Source organism: Diachasmimorpha longicaudata, chromosome 4, assembly GCF_034640455.1.
Source record: "Diachasmimorpha longicaudata isolate KC_UGA_2023 chromosome 4, iyDiaLong2, whole genome shotgun sequence".
NCBI lineage: Eukaryota > Metazoa > Arthropoda > Insecta > Hymenoptera > Braconidae > Diachasmimorpha > Diachasmimorpha longicaudata.
In genome coordinates this window covers 60,712-80,293 of record NC_087228.1, presented here as the reverse complement: position 1 = coordinate 80,293, position 19,582 = coordinate 60,712, and the positions used below count along the sequence as shown (strand labels likewise).

At 36.3% G+C, this 19,582-nt stretch overlaps 3 protein-coding genes and 1 long non-coding RNA gene across 7 annotated transcripts; 2 read left to right on the top strand and 2 right to left on the bottom strand.

Moving 5' to 3' along the window:
- The first annotated feature begins 5,052 nt into the window (after positions 1-5,052).
- Positions 5,053-10,435, top strand: LOC135161718 (zinc finger protein ZIC 3-like). Its single transcript, XM_064119565.1, has 3 exons — positions 5,053-6,289; positions 7,673-7,816; positions 8,368-10,435. Exons 1-3 carry the CDS (start codon positions 5,904-5,906, stop codon positions 9,539-9,541), a joined length of 1,704 nt encoding a protein of 567 aa, XP_063975635.1. The 5' UTR covers positions 5,053-5,903; the 3' UTR covers positions 9,542-10,435.
- On the bottom strand, positions 9,848-15,654 carry LOC135161717 (nuclear pore complex protein Nup54). 2 transcript variants are annotated; one of them, XR_010298852.1, is made up of 5 exons: positions 15,369-15,653; positions 12,105-13,495; positions 11,328-11,555; positions 10,809-11,030; positions 9,848-10,706 (listed from the first exon to the last, which is right to left on the bottom strand). XR_010298852.1 is itself a non-coding variant. In XM_064119564.1 (4 exons), exons 1-4 carry the CDS (start codon positions 15,466-15,468, stop codon positions 10,908-10,910), a joined length of 1,842 nt encoding a protein of 613 aa, XP_063975634.1. In that variant the 5' UTR covers positions 15,469-15,654; the 3' UTR covers positions 9,848-10,907. The 2 variants fall into 2 exon arrangements, 1 of the variants encoding a protein (XP_063975634.1); XM_064119564.1 differs by having other exon boundaries at positions 9,848-11,030; positions 15,369-15,654.
- Positions 15,655-16,076: 422 nt separating this feature from the next.
- On the top strand, positions 16,077-19,115 carry LOC135161722 (cdc42 homolog). 3 transcript variants are annotated; one of them, XR_010298853.1, is made up of 6 exons: positions 16,077-16,223; positions 16,883-17,101; positions 17,539-17,648; positions 17,736-17,933; positions 18,056-18,245; positions 18,470-19,115. XR_010298853.1 is itself a non-coding variant. In XM_064119571.1 (5 exons), the coding sequence occupies exons 2-5, from the start codon at positions 16,924-16,926 to the stop codon at positions 18,143-18,145; spliced, it is 576 nt and encodes a 191-aa protein (XP_063975641.1). In that variant the 5' UTR covers positions 16,077-16,223; positions 16,883-16,923; the 3' UTR covers positions 18,146-19,115. The 3 variants fall into 3 exon arrangements, 2 of the variants coding, with proteins under 2 accessions (XP_063975641.1, XP_063975642.1); XM_064119571.1 differs by having other exon boundaries at positions 18,056-19,115; XM_064119572.1 differs by lacking the exon at positions 16,077-16,223 and adding an exon at positions 16,242-16,428 and having other exon boundaries at positions 18,056-19,115.
- Positions 16,341-16,909, bottom strand: LOC135161723 (uncharacterized). Its single transcript, XR_010298854.1, has 3 exons — positions 16,770-16,909; positions 16,569-16,654; positions 16,341-16,478 (listed from the first exon to the last, which is right to left on the bottom strand). It is a non-coding gene; the product is annotated as an uncharacterized LOC135161723 (long non-coding RNA).
- Positions 19,116-19,582: the final 467 nt, after the last annotated feature.

Here is a 19,582-nt window from a genome sequence, read left to right as displayed (position 1 = left end):
TACAGCTGGACTTTAGAGGAGCCTGATAAGCCCTCATTAAATCCGCGTAAAACTTCATAATCTCTTTATGCTTGCTGAAACTAAAAAAAAAACATTATAATTTATTTACGTCTGAAAAATACCTATAGGAAATAGGAAAAAGTTGTGAAAAGAAAATCATTGAATATACAAGGTAACAATGAAAAGTTCCTGATGGTTCCCATGAGGTCACCCCGTCTTTTTTTCTGACAGCCTAGAATGCTGTGAAAAGTCCATGGGGGAGCTGTTCCATGAGGGATCAGCTCCCTATGCATTCAAGTATAAGATTATTTTGCAGGTATGTGGATAGCATACCTTTAGAAAATCGGTTCATCTTTAATACCTAGAAAAGATATTTCCTTTTTAGCTTTCAATAATGTTGAATTTCTGGGGACCATCAAACAAACAGGGATTCTGATTTTCGAAAATATAGGGATTAGAATTTTTATAGAAATTCTCTCTCCATGTATTTTAATATTTCCACATCATGAAGGGACAATTATTTTTTGATCTCATACGAATTTCCATTCTCTCCTATCGACTCTGACATTGGCTGAGTTGTAAACATTCACTTGTTAATCTTGATTGAATGCTCCCTTTCAGATAAGAAAATTAGATGAGCAAAAGGGTTACTAAATGTTTTTCTTATATATTAAAATAAGCCCGGCATGGTACTTCTCTCAGAGGAAACTGGTATCCCCATTCGAAAACTAGATTACTGACGTTAATTTTTCGATACGAAGACTTGAAACTCCGGTACAATTGACGATAAGCCCTGGAAAACCGTTATGTCCGAGTTATTCGTAGGTTCCTTCTAATCTTGTTGGCCAAATAAAAAAAAGGATCTAGACCTCCCCAAATGTGTAGAATGCAAACGGGACAAAATGTCCCATACGGAGACATGACACCGTAAACCGGTATTCCTAAGTAGGACCGTTGGCAGAATAAGAATCAAGTTTCTTTCGTTATTATAGTTTTGGGGGTTGCTCGAGTGGAGGAAAATCAAACAAGTACTAACAGACCCATCATGGGCTATGACCGTTTATTATATCGCTGGGGTTAGTAAGACAGGTTTCATTTATGACACGTATGATAATGAAATTCCCCCATATTTTTTCCCTTCCTCATTTTTTTCTTGCTCGACCCGTCTATGTGAGCGGATTGCAAGTATATAGATTGCTACCGAGAGAATTGGGGATGGCTAAAGTGTCCTGTATGCATGGGCACGTGTATTTGCATATTTTTGGCCCGAATCCATCCTCATATACATATATCTATTAAATGTTCTAACGTTGTGGCCCATGTGAGAATAAAATGGAAAAAAAAATTAAATTTTATTTTTGGAGGCCAGTGGGATAGCATGCAAACAGAAACACTTCCATCATTTATTACGATTATAGCTGGCGATATCCTGACTATCGATCAATTCACAGTGTAGAAAAAATAACATGGTGAGGATTATATCTAATCGTTATTCAATGACAAATTACTCTAATCTCCGAGCATGAAATGTACAGACTATAGAAAAGTTAATTTCCTATGCTCATCTTAAAAAAAAAAAAATTGACAAAACAATTGAAAAGATGCAAAAGGCTCAATATATCACTTCATGTGTCAAAAATGCCACCGCAGTATCCGACAAAGGGGGTTTCTCAAAAAATGATACACTTATAGGTGTATATAGTTGTGAGGACAATGGGCCACCGGATTGACTGTTCTTCACCCACACACGATTGGCTACAGTATCGGAGGGACCAAGACCCCTGCTAAGAAGCCACCAGCTGGGTTGCAACCAAAATTTTCTCTTTACACAAGATCGAAATATATAAAATAAGAAAAAAAATTTAATCCCATTTTGAGTAAACTCATTCACGCTGACAAAATATTTTTAGCCTAGCAATTATTTCTTCAATGAGATAACTGAAAAATTTCTAAGCGTTATCTTAAACCCTGCTAATCGACTCTTTCTATGTATGTCCGATAATTGATAGCTAATTTCGGCCGACAATTTGCCCCATTGCCCTTTCTTTTCGCGGAGAATTTTCCGTCCAACGTAGAGGCCAGGCAGTGCTTTGATTCTTCGAGGAACATTGATGTTTTAAATTTTCGTCATGGTTGATGACGAGAAATTTCATATAAATTGTCATTTCTTAGTTTAGTGCAAAGACTCTCAAGTGATAAAGCAACTAGCTCAACTTTTTAGTAGTAATCCTCATCCACAATCGGAAGAATAATCATATCATTATTTACTTTTGGACGACCCAGTGCTAGGGGCTTTTCTCTGGTGATATTGTACATCAGAGGAGAAGAACCCTTGTGGTGGATATTGGACAACTGCCTCCGGATTGCGTTACCAGTATTCTGAGACAGATGGTAAATAGCCGCTTCAGTTTGACTGGTAATGTGCTTGCTGTCTTTGTCTCCTAGTTTTCCTTTTAGTCATTATTTTCATCAATAAACACACAAGATCGTTTGTGTCATATGCCCCTTGATGAATTTTACTCAATAGCGTTTAACGCGAATTTGGAACTTCCAACATTGCCATTATTATGGTTGTGTTTTCAGCTCTCAAATACCTCTAAGTATAAAGAAAGAATCGTCAAAATCGTGTAAAAATTTAAAGAGACGAGAACAACACAAACTTGCCTCTACTATTTCTTAGCAATGGTCGCATGTTACATTGAATTGGACTACTCAAACTTATTACAGACAAACAAAATGCGAGTACTTTCCATATAAAATTTCATTATAACATCTGGTCTGAAATAAATTTCATAGGAATAATTATACATTTTTTCAATGCACAAATCAGGTTACTGGATCAGTTTTTTGGTTTAGCAAATATGTTCCTCGATGCAATGACTGTTTTTCCTATCACATCCATTGCGAATTCCTTTTTCAAAATAATTTGCCATACAGCAAGCCTAATTAATAATAGATATTTAATGGGGTTGAGGATGCTCTCCCCTTTTGCTTGAGGAGAAAAATATTTACAAGACATTGATAAAATCATGCGGAATCAGCTCTAGTTCCGTCTCCTTCCTATGTTTTTCCTCATGTTCTCTGGGCTGTCCTTTTTAAACAGTGAGGTTAAGTGACCATGGTTGAACGCGGAGTGAAGAGGGAATAGACTTCGTGTGTGGTCCACCGGCGTCCCCTTTTCCCCCTTCTCGGTTGGAAAGGTGTCGCGTTGTGTGTGGTATGGCACGCTGCCACATTACCAGACGAGAAGGATATTTTTCTTATACCTAAAACAAGATTTTAGTCCCTTTGCGGATAGTTTCCATAAATTTATTCAATCCTATTGCTCCCTCAACATGATTATATGTGAATTTCTACGTAAAACGGGCGCACTTTGTCCATCAGCAGTTACATACACTGCAATGCAATGTAATCATGTGAATCAGCCATATTTCGAGATGGCCTAAGAATTTTGAGGATAATAAAGAAGCAATTGCAATAATTATTTTTACTTTCTTCTGGGAGGTCCTCGTTGCATAGCTAATTTCTTTTTCCTCCCACAATTTCTCTTTTTCATATACTTTTTCTCCATTACATTTCATTATATAATTTCAATAAATTGCTAACATTCTCTTGATTTTCAAGAATCACTGATAGGACTAGTGAGATTGTGGCTCTTGTATTTTTTTCCTTTCCTACCTCCGCCTCCTGATGTGGAGTATCTGGTCCCGTTGAACTTACGGAGATGGTTCTTCCTCCAGATCTTTTTGAAGGTATAGTAGTTGTATTCCTCCTCTCTCCTGTTTCCTTCACCACCGTGGGCTCCACGTTTCTTTTTCAACTTGTTTTATCAGCGTTCCAAGATCAAAGGGAACCGACATGCCAGCAGCCTTGTGGTGTCATGTTGAAAATGGGGAAGGCCGAGAATGGAGAGAGATGGAGAATAATAGAAGTGAATCAGAGATGGTTGGACCCATGTTCATTAATGCATCCAGCCAAGGAAGCTGTATTCATTAATGGACTTTCGATTTTACTTTCACAGGTTCAACTTTGTTGGCCCTTTCATTTTAGTAGGTTTTTATTGTTTTAAATGATCATATAAAAATTCAACACTGCTGGCCTGCTGGCGGGCAGGTACCTCACTTAGTTCAAAAGCACAATCTAAGAAATGTATTGTTAAATAAATTAAACGATATAGAAAAATATATTGTAATTTTTCTTTCGTTTCCCATAATGATGATTCTTCTTATCGAATAATTCAGAAAAGCGACATATCAGTGTTTAAACGATACTCTGGGGGTGGCAGATCCAACCTTTACACATAAGCAGCGCCACAGCGGTGTTCAATTAAAAGCATGATATTATTAAACAGATAGACAAAAAGACAAAGTTTAGATAAACGTGCATTTGATCTAGAATATAATGGAGACTTTGCACCCAATTGAAGAACGATCAATCTATCTACAATAGTTTTAACAATCTCGATCGACGAGATTATCCCCTGTTAGATTCTTTCCTATTAGCAGTTTACCATATTTTTAGATAAATCTATGGTTAAACCTTGGGGCTTTAGCTTCCGGTTGTAGAATCATCAACTCAAATGAAGAATCCTCTCTTCAATCTCGCTCTTTTCATTGTAGTGAGAAAGAATGAGAAAAATAATTGAGATCAAGTGTCGCGTTATCACTGTTGCACTGATCCGTTAATTGCGCACACACATCTACACTCTGAATAGTATATTCACGTCCACCCTATTAATTCCAATAGGGCATTATAATACATGGCTATTTAGCTGCAAAAGATTTGAACAAATACAAACCATACCCGTGCAAAGCAAGGATGGAGAGAGAGTGAGGCAGAAGAATGACGGGGGAACGCCGATTTGGACACGCGCATTCACTCTTATCGGGGAGTTAACGTCCAGTTGTAGCGAAAAAAAAAAAAAAAAAAAAAAAAAACATGACAAGAAATAACGAAGCAGACAGAAAACAGAGATCCACCAATGGTGGGGATGGTAGCCTCGTCAAGAAATGATAACCACAATTCCTATATAAAAAGCCGAGATGATGAGAGCAAACGTTAGTTCGTCATTTAATCGCTCCGTGGATAGACTCTTGATGTGATTGTTTCTCTGCCAAGGGTTCTGTAATTTAATATTACCTTTAGCAGTGATCCTATTGGTGCTCACAGCGTCAAGTATCCAAAATGATTTCTACGTATTCCTAACGTCGGGAATTATCGTTCCAAATAATAAATTTAGTGAATTCGGATAGAATAAGATAAGTTGACGAAGAATAAGTTTTATTTGTCAAATAAAATAGAAACTTATTGTTCAAGTGTTGCGAATATACCATTGGGTTCGGGTAAAGAGTGCGATAAATTAGCGAAACTGTTTTTTCCAAAAGGCAGTTACCGGCCTAGTTATGTTTTCCATCGAGTACAGCAAGCAATTCCTGAGCTACCGTATACTCAAGTCCAATCGTTTCAAATATATCTGACGATACGGACTCGGACTAAGTGTTATACTTTCAAATTTGTTTAAAATTTTAACGTGTTACTGTGGTGTCATCGATACCGTCTTAAGTACATGCGACTTGTGTCATTGCGGTTTGGCTCAGGTAATAAGGAAGGAGGAGGAGGTACTTTCAACGAATTATTTCGAGAAATTTTGAAATTATCGAGAACGTTGGATACTACGCAAGGTCCATGCTGAGATAATTGGTCGAGACCTGGAACGTCTTGGGCCTGCAAGATATTGATAATCGCCAACAAAAAAAGCATTACCAACAAAGCTTGAGCTCTATGAGCGCGAGATAATTCAAGTTGCTACTCATTCATCGAAAAAGAAATATTTAAATCGACCTGAACGAATTTCATGAAATTTCTAGCGTTTTTTTCCAGTACATTGTAAGCCTTTTATTGAAATGATTGTTTACGTTCCTGGCAGAATGCCAAGTCACATTCGACCTTTTGGCGTTGCTCGTTACCCGGCTGCTCTATTGGGCACCAGATCCAGCTATTACAGTCCAATAACTGGCAACGTGGTCAGTACTCACCTTACTGGAAGGGATTTATCCTTAGGTAGTCTAAATCTCTATCAGCCAGTGCTGGATCTTCCGGTTTGGCCACGGAGGATGCCGGTCGAGGAGGGACTAGGCCAATCACCGAATATGTGCACTGACTTAGGGACATTATCGGGTTTCGCAAGCGTTGGCCCATCTAGTCCAGTTCATAGCGACTCCGATGCATCAAATTCAAGTCTTGAGCTAAGCAAAATCAGGAAAGGGGACAATGGTCAGCTTAAATGCAGGTAACTACGTTACTTTGTAATGACTTCTTTAAGCCTACGTCTTCCTTTTTTAAATAACAGTAATTGCTCTCCGTAATCCCTCATAGTAAGGAGAAGCCGGCGAATTTCCTTTTTTTTTCTCTCATAATTCAAGACCTAAAATCGCCATTCTGGCTATGATGCGGCTATTGCGCGGTATATTACTACATTAAAATTACATACACTCGTCTTATCGGTGTACTTACCTTTTTATGCTTTAATCAAATGAGATTTATGCTTTGAATAAAAGTGTCTATAACATTTTTCTCAATAATATGACAATTTTTTAATGGCTTAACAATTATAATAATATACAATCTATTGCTGTATATCTGGTTAATAATAGAATAATCGTCATAATCAATATTCCATATTTTGAGTAAATTTTATACAATACACATACTTACTGTATATTAAATCCGAGCAGAGCATAGCCATACTTCAACAGAGAAAGAAAAGTCAGTGAACGTTATCTTAGTGTTTCTTGAAGGGGGCTAAAAAATGAATTCAATTTTTTATACAAGTCTCTGTGATACAACATAACGCTACGTTTAGTTACCGCGCAGATAGATAAGAGAAATTACTTATCAGCGCCACAACGCGAAGCTATACGAAGAATTCATCAAGAAAACGGGAATGTCTTCTTCATCAGTAAAATTGAGCATAATCTACATAGACTTAGTGCACGCTCATTTTAGTTTTATAAACCATTGTAAATTTCTTTCCTCAGAGCTAAGTTTCAAATGTAACGGGAGCGTCATTTGTTGTATTAATATTGCAAGATCATCAACTCCGTTGAATAAATCCAATAACGATTGGACTGCTCACAGATATGATAATAGAAAAATGTGTGCTGTCTGCTCCCTTCTTTTTTTCTCTCTCTATTTTCATTCTTATCGCATAACCGAGGTTATAGTGGAACTCAATGTTCAATAACAACTTTGGGAAATAATTACTAGAAAGAACCTTTCATGGAATGACAAAATAAACTTCAGATTGTAGTTAAAAGTTCAATTGACCAGATTTGAAATGCTCTCCATTTTTCTCATTCTGCTGTAAATAAAATCATTGTAACATTGCGTCATAAAGTCAATCGGATACTGCAAATTGATCGCAAGCTGAAGCCAATAAGATTCTCATCTCCAGTTGCCACAAGTTGACTTCAATCAGCACACAGAAATCGCGTCATTTTATATTGCGCAAACGTCCATCCGGATATCGTTCAGAAAATATTTCATGAAAAATAAAAAATGACCCTTGTGAAATGAAATGCCTCATGGACAATGGACAATTTTTCGTCATTATTAAAATAATCTTTAGATGGTTTTCATGTGATTTTTTTTTCAACTTTTGTTGCATTCGCAGATGGCTAAATTGTGGAAAATGGTTTACATCGATGGAGCAGTTGTCAGATCACGTGGCTCGACTTCATGCAGCCGCCGGCCGAGACAAGTTGTTCTACTGCGGATGGGAAGGATGTTCCCGGGGCGATCGTGGTTTCAATGCTAGGTAATTAATATATTAGTATAAACGACATAAGATTAGTCAACGGGTCCCAAAGAAGTCTAGTTACAAACCAAAAATATAATAAACTTTTATCTTTTTTCAATTATATGTACCATTTGGCAAAGGGTATGTGGGGGGGGGGGAGGAGAGCAAGATATATGTCTGGTAACCGGAAATGTAATTTTCCTTCTAAATTTCAATTCCAATTTTCTCAAAAGAAAAACTGAGAGGTAAAAAAATATCAGTGTTAAAAAGATGGAGTATATATCAGAATAAAGAAATAAATGATGAAAACCTCGAACTCATATGATTATGGAATACTGAAAATTATGTAGCACGACTGGCCACTTTACATATCATTTTTGATTTCATAAAAAGGGAAAATTTTCAGATTTAAAACAACGTGTTGAAGATCAAGCATTTGTCCCCCATAGGCACTCAAGAGAAATAAGATGGTCGGCCAGAGGGTTACATTTTTAACTAGACTCACATTAATGTATTTTCTCCAAGTAAAAACTCGGAATATTAAGATTATTATTTATATTTTTGTGCAGATACAAAATGTTGGTTCACGTGAGAACGCACACAAATGAAAAGCCTCACCACTGTTTAGAATGTGATAAAAGTTTTAGTCGCGCCGAAAACCTGAAAATTCATGCGAGATCGCACACTGGTGAACGCCCCTATGTCTGCACGGTCGAAGGATGTGGAAAACGATACTCCAACTCATCAGATCGTTTCAAGCACACCAGAACCCACGCCGTAGATAAACCCTACTGCTGCAAGGTCCCGGGTTGTCCAAAGCGTTACACCGATCCCTCATCCCTCCGTAAACATGTTAAAACTTATCGTCACTACACCAATAACAACGACAAGATCCACGAGAAGAGTTTCGACGAAAGCAACAGCAGTCAAGAGCCAAAATTTGATGTCTCCTCCGAACGAAGAAGTAGTGGAGAATCGGATAAAAAAGATTCGAGTATTGAAAGTACAACAACAGTATCTTCGTCCCAAAGTCCAACTGGTAGTCTGAGTTTTGAAGAACAACAAAAATTTGTCAAATGGAATAACATGTATAATCTCCAAAGGTCTGAGGAACAGGAGAACATGTTATCACCTGAAAAGTGTAATTACGAAATTAAATCATTTCCCAGAATTTTTGAAGAAGCCATCGGCACTCCCGAACGAATTTCCAATTCAAGGTTCCATGGACACGTCATCGATGATCAGTCAATACAAGAGGAAAGTCCTCATCATATACCGAGAATTAGAGTACAATCAACGCCAATAAAAATCGAGGACGATTGTCAATCCACAGTGACAGTGGACTATAAAAAAATCGAATCAATTGTGAATAGTACGCCGTACAAAAAGGAAAATTCAGTAAGACGCTCTGTTATCAAACGAGCCGATAATTTCATGAAAATGGATACATCGGAGGAAGGCACACAGGAGAATGGAAAGGAGTCGTGCTGTTGTCGTCACGCCTGTTCTATCCACAATAAGGATCTTTCGGAGAAGACAAAATTTTTGTCTAATCTCATTATGCAAACACAGAATCCGGTATTTAAGCACCTCTTGGAATCTGTTGACTTAAAATATGAACTGGAAAACGTATGGAGTAACGTTGATTTTCGTGAGAAGATGGGAACTGATTGTAAAGTTAAGAGTCAGGGAATCACCGAGATGGAGCAAGTTATTCCACTTGATTTGACCATGTACAAATAATCGGTCTATTAGAGCCAAATATGTTTTATCCACTTTTGTGGTGTTTTCATCATATCATTGATTAACTATTTGCGTTTATATGATCAATATCCGGGGTCTTAGCTGGTCTACGTCATCGTTTCTCGTGTTCGGTTGCTTACGAATGTCTCGGGAAATGATAACCTGGAGTTCGGTTTTTATTCTCAAACTTTTGTCCCTTCGTTTTTTCTACCCTTTGATTACCCTTTTTTTTTTTGTTATTTACGAACAGCGCAATGAATCAGCAAGTGATCGAAGATAATACTATAACACAACTGCAATGCCAAATATAATTATTAGAAATGTATTTAAACAATTGATTTTAAAAAATCCAATAGATATTATTACGATGGGACAGAGGTATCAGAATTTTGCTCAAATTTTTTTTTCTTATTTTACCCAAGTTAAGTTTGCTACTCAATCGATATTTCGATCGATCACTGGAAGTCTATTTGCATTATACTTCTACGTTCAAGGAAACTCATACAAAGAATCCCTGGCGGTTCACTCGCTTCTAGTTGTTCACACAGTTGAGTGTTACTTGATAACATTTCAGTTGCTCGAACGAGCGAACAAGTCGATCTCTTACTGAGCCACGATCCATCGATCGATCGATCGATTACGTCAAGTCTGTCAATCGATTGATACTGTACATAAATTGGATGATTGAAGAATGCTCCTTTACTCTATAACGAACTAAATAATTTTCATTATGACAAATGAGTTTTGCATTATTTTTGGAAGAATCGATAAGTAATGTATAAATTCATTAATTGATTAATTAAGGTATGAGTCAATGTACATAAAAACAATGAACATCTGTGGTCATTCAAGCACTATTATTTGTGAAACAAAAATAAAGGATCTTGATTTGTTTTTTTTTTGTTTTGTTTGTTTTTTTTTCCATTTCGGAGATGAATTGCAAATGCTATAGCTATTTTTTAATTTCCATTGTAGGAACGTAGTATACTATATTGCGATGCAAGTGGGCGATGGGGTGGTAGTGAGTGTAAAGTTAGCCGCACGAGGTGAAGCTGAGTTAGCGATGTTATGGTCAGCGAGTGACAAATTGCGCCCTTTTTCATTTATAAGTTTTGACGTTTCATTTACGAGCAAATGAGAAGACATTTCTTGGCATGGACTAAACCTAGCAGCAGTAACAAAAGAATATTATTCATAATTTATAATTTACCCTCATTATTAACTCATGGCATTTGTATCGAAATATACTATTTTAATTGTTTTTTACTTCGTATCATTTTGTGAGCCTTCATGTTTTCGTGACAAATCCATATCAATAATTCCTGGAAATACAACAATAGTAATCGTTTCGATGGAAATATATCCTTCAGGAAACTGCATGCCCTGTCAGTAGATCTGCCATTCCATCTTTTATTACTTTTAAACTCTCCATGTCTGCATTTATGGTGTCAATCAGTTGAGCCATTCCTTGTTGTTGTAAACTCAAGTACTGAAAGAGAATAATTATTTTTTTATAAAACATTTGCCAGTGGGAAAAATGTATAAATTCTAAATTTGCCATAATTCGCTTTATTGGATCACCAAGTATCCAAAATCATGGAAAAAATTTTAATATTTTATCCTAAAGCCTATAATTGTCTAAAACTATACTATAATGATTATTATTGAAATAGATGATAATTCAGTAACTGCACTAGTATGAAAAACAAACAATTTAATTCGACTAGTTTGTGATGAAAAAATAATCTTCCTTTATGGAAAAAAAAAATTTATCTAATATACTTACAGCTTTGATGTCATCTTGTACAATGGGGTCCATAGAGTATCTCTCCTGATTCTGCATATCAACGTGTTTTCTCATTCTCAACTGCGACAACATCTCACTAATTCGGCCTTTAAATTGTGTGGGTGCGCTAATTTGCGAGTGCATAGTTTCAAGCCTATTTGTTAATGTTTCCTCCTCTGGTTGAAGAGAAAGACCAACTTTTCTGGTAATTTCTTGTCGTACTAACACCTAAAAACATAGATAATATTAAATAGAGAATGCAAGAAGGGATCGTTGAATAACAATCAATATTCAGAAATGAATTATGTAGTATTGGTGTTATTGTTTATCATTAATTACTAATAACGTCGACAAGAAATGATGCGTTAAATGCTTCTTCTTTATTAACCCCTAGTAGATTTTAATAGGGCGGATAATTGGAAGTTGGTCCTCAAAAATTACTATAATATGAATTCAAATCGCCAGCAATTGGATTTGTACAACTCTTGGTGTCATTATTTTCATTTCAAGTTTCGAAATAAAATTTTTAATTGGCTTTCATTGACAAATCATCAACAGCCACTTGTCAGTTGATAATTAATATTTTTCATAGCAGCGAAAAATTTAAAAAAGAGTTATACCTACCTAATGAACTATTAAATATTTGAAATTAAACTTCTGATGATAGAAGGTGGGATTTGTCGCGATGAATATTGACTAATACGATTAATACTATTAAAAAATAGAAAAAAAAAATAGACAGATTGATTGATACAGTGAGAAAGGAATAACTTTTACCTGAAGAACTCGATGCTGTAATTCCAAAAGTGTCCGTCTGTGTTCTTTCAATTTAGCCTGAGTCGCAGTATGTTGTCTCTGCAATCCTTGTATTCTTTCTGCAGCCATATCCAAGAATGCTCGATGCTTATCAGTCTCTTTCTCTTGGCACTTTAATCTGTACTTAACCTGTTGGAATCCGATCATAGGCACCGGAATATACATATCAGCATTGGGATTATCTAGCTGCGCCTGTTTCCATAATCTCGGATCGATTGAGCAAGGTGGGTTTTCCATGTACTCCTTGAGCTGCGAAGGGTCTAGTTTCACCTGAGGAAAAATATTTTCCACTCCCATCTGTGTCAGCTGTTGCTTTTGAACAGTCTGGGACAAATACGCGACAAGCTCGTTAGCTGGGATTTTTCGCGAAGATCCAGTGACCCCCTTTTCAGATACATAAACGACTGCTTGACTCTTCATGTCGCCAATAGACTTGACTGTGTCAACAGTAATGGTTAAATTAGGTTTATTTCCCAGGATTTGTGTTACAGAATTAACAAGCTGTTGCTTTCCATCCTTCAACTCCTGCTCTTTCTTGTTGAAACATAGAACAACTAATCCGTCATTGTTATCCGCACTTGGCATACAACTGTAGCCGATAGCCTTGAATCTGCAGAGAGGATTCTCCTGCGTAAGCTCAATTGGAACGGCATTGGCGGCATAATAGGCCTTTCCAGTGCCCCAAAGGGCTTGAATCAAGTTCCATCTTGCAATTGTATTGTCCCTCTCATCATTGAACAGTTGACAATTGAAAACAGCATTATACAGAGCCTCAGAGATTGCATTGGAAACTTGTTGTAGCTGTTGTTGTTGCTGTTGTTGCTGTTGTGTTTGAGGTGGTGCTAGTGTTCCACCAAAATTGCCCAACGTCGAACTACCCAAAACTCCTCCTCCGAAGCCCCCAAATCCCGTGGTTGCTGTTGTGGTTGTTGACTTAGCTCCGAATCCACCGAAGCCTGTATTTCCGAAACCCGTTGAGGCTGTGCTACTCGAGCCAAACCCACTGAAGAGGCTTGGGGCTTGAGTGGTTGTTGTTGTACCTCCAAAACTCCCAAATCCTGTAAAACCTATAGTACTTGTTGTGGCCGGAGCTCCTAATGTACCAAATGCTGTCGTTGAAGATGTTTGTGGTGCGGTCCCGAAGGTCGACCCTCCTCCGAAACCAAATGTCGAGCCTGAAGTGCTTGATGTATTACTACTACTTGTTGCACCACCTCCAAATCCCGTTGCTGCTGAAGATCCAAAAGCAGGAGTTCCACCAAAACTAGTTGCTTGAGTTGCTGGAGTGCCGAAGAGCGTCGGAACAGAGGCAGCTGGAGTACTAAAGCCGAAAGATGTTGAACCAAAACCAGCTGAAATTTATTATCATTATTATAATTTATTTACACTTCCCAATGGCATTCTTTAACATTCCCTATACGGAAGTGATTGTTCCATTTTATTATTTTGATGGCAAATAATATGGTTGCCTTACTTGGCATGGAGTAGTATGTTTAGAATTTTTACGAGCAACAAATCATCGACATCATTTAACATGTTATACATATTACCTAATCCCTTATTCTAGGAAAGAATATAGTGAAGTTAAAAATTATTTAGATGACAATTGAGTGTCGACTGTTAATGGCTCATGTTTAAACAGCCATTTCCATGAATTTTTATAGCCTCATAGTTTTGAGTTTTTTCTATGATCTTTGTTTCATATATTTGCGTGTTAAAGTATTTTAAATGTATTTGTGCGTGCCCTACACTTCTGAAAATCAATAAAAATGTATTTTGAGAAATACAAGCCCCCTGTGAGTCATTACATACTTTCTCTTTTTCAGCAAATACTGAGGTAAATGTCCCACTACCTCCTTTAGCCAAATTTTCTTAGTCAGTTATTTGAATAAGAACATGATTACAGTGTGCCAAAAGAAACTTAATATATCATTGATATTTCAAAAAAAAAAAAAAAAAAAAAAAAAACGTTGAACAATTGAATTTTGTCATCGATTCTTGTTCCCCCATAATCCTCTTCTTTTCCTATTATTTTATTGGGAAGACTTACTGAATGTTTTTTCTTCCTGTAATATTAAAACCTTGTGCTGGTAGTATTTGTATAATTATGTTCAATTATGGGCACATGAACACGTATTTTCGATTCACTACTACTCAAACCTAGCCTTTATATGATGAATTTCTGTACTCTTGTTTGGTAATATTTTTAACAGATAGAAAGTAGCACATTAAGTTTGATAATCCTCTAGAATACTTTGCATCATGAACAACCAATTTTATGCACGCTCTTTCACCCAGCCACCGTCAAAGTCAACTTAGAGGGACATTGACCTTGATACTGCTAATTATATGTAAATCTATCATAAGACTATTATTCTAAGGAGACGGAGAGTATACGAGACAGATTTTTCCATACTTTAACTGGTAGACATCCTCCAAATAAATCGATGTTCTTGGCACGTCGAGAAGATGCCGAAGTCACGGAATTCATTAATGAAATCGGAACAACAGACAACGTCATTGGGGTAAATATTCATAATGATTTAACTAATTTGTTATTGAATTTTTGAAAGTGTTCAATAAAAAAATGTTTACATACTTAAAAGGATGCTACAGCGGAGATAATGATCACAACATCAGGGCCAATCCCAAATGTAATGTACGAGCTGGATGAAATGACAGCCAACACTTTCATACACTCCGAGATTCCCGCAATAACAGTATCCCCATTAACAACGATGATCACCGAAAAAATTCACACACAATCAGATATTACCGATCATACAAATCTATTCATTATTATTACCATATGCCTACTTATTTTGCTGTTTTCCTGCTTCACAATTATGTGGAGAGTAGTCAAATCAAAGAGACATTTGTCCAGCTTCGATGAGCTGAACTGTGATTCCAACTGTGCCGGATCAAAACGACCCTTATTAATCCGATCAGGAAAGTTTTCAGAGTCGCAGAGTAAGACCACCAGTTCGAGGAGGCAATAAATTAATGATTATTATAAATAGTCCAAGGATATTGGACATTCTCAAAATAAACTCCCAATTGCAGACATGATGATTGGGACAATAATGCATGGACATATAACATTATGAAAAGTATACCAGATTGAAAAAAATATGTCAAACGTTAATATTTTATGGATAATGAAATTGCTAAAGAATAATAATGATAGGATGACAATTGATACTGAAATTGTAGGAAAGTACTTACTCGGCCTTATTGGCGTAGCTGTTCTAACTGTGGCGGTTCCAAAGCTGAAACTCGACTGTGTCGCCGGCGTGGATGTTCCAAATCCCGTACCGAACGACATTGTTTATCAATAATTCTAATATTTCATTTTTTCACCAAAATTAATTTCATTTTTTTCTAATCGAATCGCTGATGTTTTATTTTTCCTTCGCGTACTTTTTTATGTTTTTCACTAAGTTCAAACAAACATGTAGTTAATCGGTCAAATTTTTATGGAAGCGTCCAGGGAGCATGTAGTGTAGAATAAAAAGAAGGCCTTCGAAACATATAAGTAGCAGTGAAAAATATTTTGTCGGTAATACGTTGGAGGGCTCTGTGATTTAATTCATACTTTCGTCGACGTGGCGCTAGGACGAACGGGGGGACTCCGTTTGTACTTTCTCAACTGTACCAATGATCAACTGTACAGAGAATTTTCAAATGGTGAGAGCACCACTGTGCAGGGATTCAACTGTTGAGACAAAAATGTGGCCGTACATGTGGACCCAGCGCTACATGTACAGCTTGCCTTTTTATCTCGACAGTTGAATCCCTGCACAGTGGTCCTCTCACCGTTTGAAAATTCTCTGTACAGTTGTTCATTGGTACAGTTGAGAAAGTACAAACGGAGCCCCCCCCCCTTACTCCTTTTAACTAACGCGTGGTGCCATCATTGGGACCATGCCGTACTAGTTTTAACGTGGGGTGAAAAAATCATGAGTTGGGAGTCTCTGCTTTAGTCTATCATCTCTGACTGTTTCTCCCGTTTCCCTACTAGTAATAATTGAAACATTTTGTGACAGCATAGTGTGGTGTTGTCGACGCCCAGTTATTCTCGTGAGTTGCATTTGCATTTTTTTGTTAATATCTAAAACAATCATTGCATTGACAAACGTAACCAATTTTGAGATATGCTCTCATAATCACTCGGCCATGAATTCCCCTACAATGTAATGAGCCTCGAAGCGTTACTGTTAAAAAACCTGGATTGTTGTAAATAGTGAGGAAAGAATCTGCGGCCATAAAATTTAAACACAATCAGGTAGAAGTTTCTCGTGCCTCTTGTCGAGCCTTGGGATAAAATGGTCTCTTCTAAAAAAAATATATTCTGATTCTGTGCATATTCTTGTGTGTGATTAAATGGTTGTACAAGTTATTGATGAAATTAATGAGAATTTTTACCTTGTGTCATTTGATAACGATGCCCTCACCTACTGGAGTAACGGAGGATCTTGATACTTTTACATCTATTGCAATTCCTGTGTAAACTGGACACATTATTAGAGTTAATTCGCCTTGATCTTATTGTTCTACTCAGTTGATGTTAATTAATTCTGGATTAATTGAAAGTTCTCGAGTTATTTAATTTCATGTTTCACTCACATATGTTGTTATTATATACATCGCGGTTATTAGTTATTGATTAAGCTCACTCAGAGGAAATTCATTTTATGAAGTACAATTAGCATAATAATTGTAATTGTTATTTCCCACAGATTAATAATAACGGATAATAACTACTTTTGAAGACGCAAAAATGCAAACTATAAAGTGCGTGGTGGTAGGTGATGGTGCTGTGGGTAAAACATGTCTACTGATCTCCTACACAACCAACAAATTTCCATCGGAGTATGTACCAACGGTATTTGATAATTACGCAGTCACGGTTATGATCGGTGGTGAACCGTATACACTAGGACTATTTGACACAGCTGGTAAGATTTTCACTTATTTCTCTCATGTTTCCTGTATTTTAACATAATTGATTCTAATATTCATGCAGTGAAGTGATAAAAGATGGCAAATCGGCTCAACTCTCAGCTGAGTATCCGCGGATCATAAATTTCAAAGTCTAAAGTAGACTTTGTCAAAATGCCATTTGGATCATCCGTAGATTCGGAAATATCACCCAAATAATTTAATTGAGAGTTCAGTTAGCTTACCTCTATTTATCACTCGATTAGAGAAATGGGACAGTAATTATTTAAAAAGATTATTTAGATGCCTTTTTATCCAATATTGTACATGGAAGGGATACCGATAAATCATCAATTTGTTTGATTAAATTTGCTGAAAATTCATTTGCTAACACCTTCCATTTGCTTTGATAAATGACTGTTACAGTCATTATTCTCATTCTGGTTGTCAACAGGACAAGAAGATTATGACAGACTTAGACCCCTGAGCTATCCACAAACAGACGTATTTCTCGTCTGTTTCTCCGTTGTGTCACCCTCGTCGTTTGAAAATGTAAAAGAAAAGGTAGGAATCCGATTCAAATGGTTATTTGATTAATTGGTCGATTAAAAAAAAAATGTAAAATCATACTCTCTTGTTTTGTCGTCACAGTGGGTACCAGAGATAACTCATCACTGTCAAAAAACACCGTTTTTACTGGTTGGTACGCAAATTGATTTGCGGGATGATGCTGCCACGATTGAAAAATTAGCGAAAAATAAACAGAAGCCAATAACTGGTGAACAAGGAGAAAAACTTGCTAGAGAACTCAAAGCAGTAAAATATGTAGAATGCAGTGCTTTAACACAGGTAAAAGATGAAAAATGGCAATTGGTAATGAAAGGCAATGATTGGCAATGATTTATTTATAAAATTCACATTTCATTGAAATACTAAAGAATCCATTAATCCATCCATCATTTCCATTTCAGAAAGGGTTAAAGAATGTATTTGATGAAGCAATACTGGCAGCACTAGAGCCACCAGAAGTTGTCAGAAGAAGGAAGTGTGTCGTTTTGTAGGGTGTATGCTCAGACAGCTGTTCAACTCCCATAAACATACAAACAAGGAAATGCATTAAACCACATAATTGGCTCGTACATTACCTGCCAAACAAACACTGTAAGTCTCAATAATGCATTGCACATTATGAATTGATTAAGCAGTCGAAGAAAACAAACATTGATGTGTATGATGTATGCGATGCCTATATCATCATAATTATGAGGCGAAAATTGGAGTTTTCGATTTTGTGCAATTAAATACAATTTTTCGAAATTTCCTTGAATAATTCAAATTTATTTTGTTTGTCATTATCATGAGAAGATTATTTTCGTCCTTCCTAGCCTCCGTAAATCTTTACAAAGTCACGTGGATTTAAGAGATTGTGCCATATCTACCTCAACGTGCACGTATGGGCTGGGAAAAAATTCTGAATTATCATTTCATTTCAATGTTTGATTTTTATTATCATAAAAAGCTAAATCCATGAAATCCTGGCATTTGTTTAGGAGGCATCAACGATTTTGATAACTTTTTGATCCCATTTCTCCTACTCCTCTCCGCCTTCTGTATCATTCAATCCAGACAATAATGTTAGTTCCAAATTGAATTGTACCGTTTTGTGGCTAACGGTTGGTAATTTTTTTCAAAATTAAGCAATTCATTTGCACAATCAATTTTTTTTATCTGACACATCAAACAAGAAAAGTTTTCTTTAGAAAGCAATACCGCAATTTGGCTCACATACATTATCGTTTATAATTCAAACATTTTATATGGATTGCATAGAACGAAGAAATGTATAAAAAACATTCAGTAAAAAAAAATTAGATTAGGGACAAGGAACAAGTGGATTAATAAACAAAGACATATGATTTTTGGGAGTAATTTTTCAATCACTTCAATATATTTAATAAATGAATAAGGCATTTTTAATCATAAGTTGCTAATGTGAATTTTTTAATAAATTGGTCTTTGAAAAATTGGAAATGCATTCTATATATCTTTACAAGAATGCCCCTCTTTCTTTGACTTTTGGAAGACGTTCTTGGAGAAGGGTTTTTTTCCAGTGGTTCATTTTTCGAGCGAAATACTGGGAAATTATATTGTAGTCATTCTTCATTAAAGTTTCCACTTTGAAGAGCAATTGTTGCTTTATCATCGAGTTGTCTAATATTTTTGAATTCATCCAAAAAAAGAGGGCAATTATTAACGATTAATTTGAGAATTTTAGAGATGAATTAAATTAATTTTTGGTTGATAAAACTACTCATCACTGTTCTGTCCTCTGCTTTAAATGTACCTCAATAATTGCTCCGAGTTTAACCTCTACCATTATCCACCGACACCTTTAAATATCGATATCACCGTCGATAAACCAGCTGTTTACTATATCGTTCCTTGCTATATTATCCCGTGAAATGCAACGTCATACTCTCACACCCTGACGGATATTG

What these genes read in the sequence shown, in the direction of transcription:
- LOC135161718 (XM_064119565.1), top strand. Translation starts at nt 5,904, where the DNA reads ATGATTGTTTACGTTCCTGGCAGAATGCCAAGTCACATTCGACCTTTT. An exon ending in AATGGTCAGCTTAAATGCAG is followed by an intron (nt 6,290 to 7,672) that starts GTAACTACGTTA and finishes TTGCATTCGCAG; the next exon opens with ATGGCTAAATTGTGGAAAAT. An exon ending in GATCGTGGTTTCAATGCTAG is followed by an intron (nt 7,817 to 8,367) that starts GTAATTAATATA and finishes ATTTTTGTGCAG; the next exon opens with ATACAAAATGTTGGTTCACG.
- LOC135161717 (XM_064119564.1), bottom strand. Translation starts at nt 15,468, where the DNA reads ATGTCGTTCGGTACGGGATTTGGAACATCCACGCCGGCGACACAGTCG. An exon ending in TACAGCATCGAGTTCTTCAG is followed by an intron (nt 11,556 to 12,104) that starts GTAAAAGTTATT and finishes CTATGTTTTTAG; the next exon opens with GTGTTAGTACGACAAGAAAT. An exon ending in TACAAGATGACATCAAAGCT is followed by an intron (nt 11,031 to 11,327) that starts GTAAGTATATTA and finishes ATTCTCTTTCAG; the next exon opens with TACTTGAGTTTACAACAACA.
- LOC135161722 (XM_064119571.1), top strand. Translation starts at nt 16,924, where the DNA reads ATGCAAACTATAAAGTGCGTGGTGGTAGGTGATGGTGCTGTGGGTAAA. An exon ending in AGGACTATTTGACACAGCTG is followed by an intron (nt 17,102 to 17,538) that starts GTAAGATTTTCA and finishes GGTTGTCAACAG; the next exon opens with GACAAGAAGATTATGACAGA. An exon ending in AATGCAGTGCTTTAACACAG is followed by an intron (nt 17,934 to 18,055) that starts GTAAAAGATGAA and finishes TTTCCATTTCAG; the next exon opens with AAAGGGTTAAAGAATGTATT.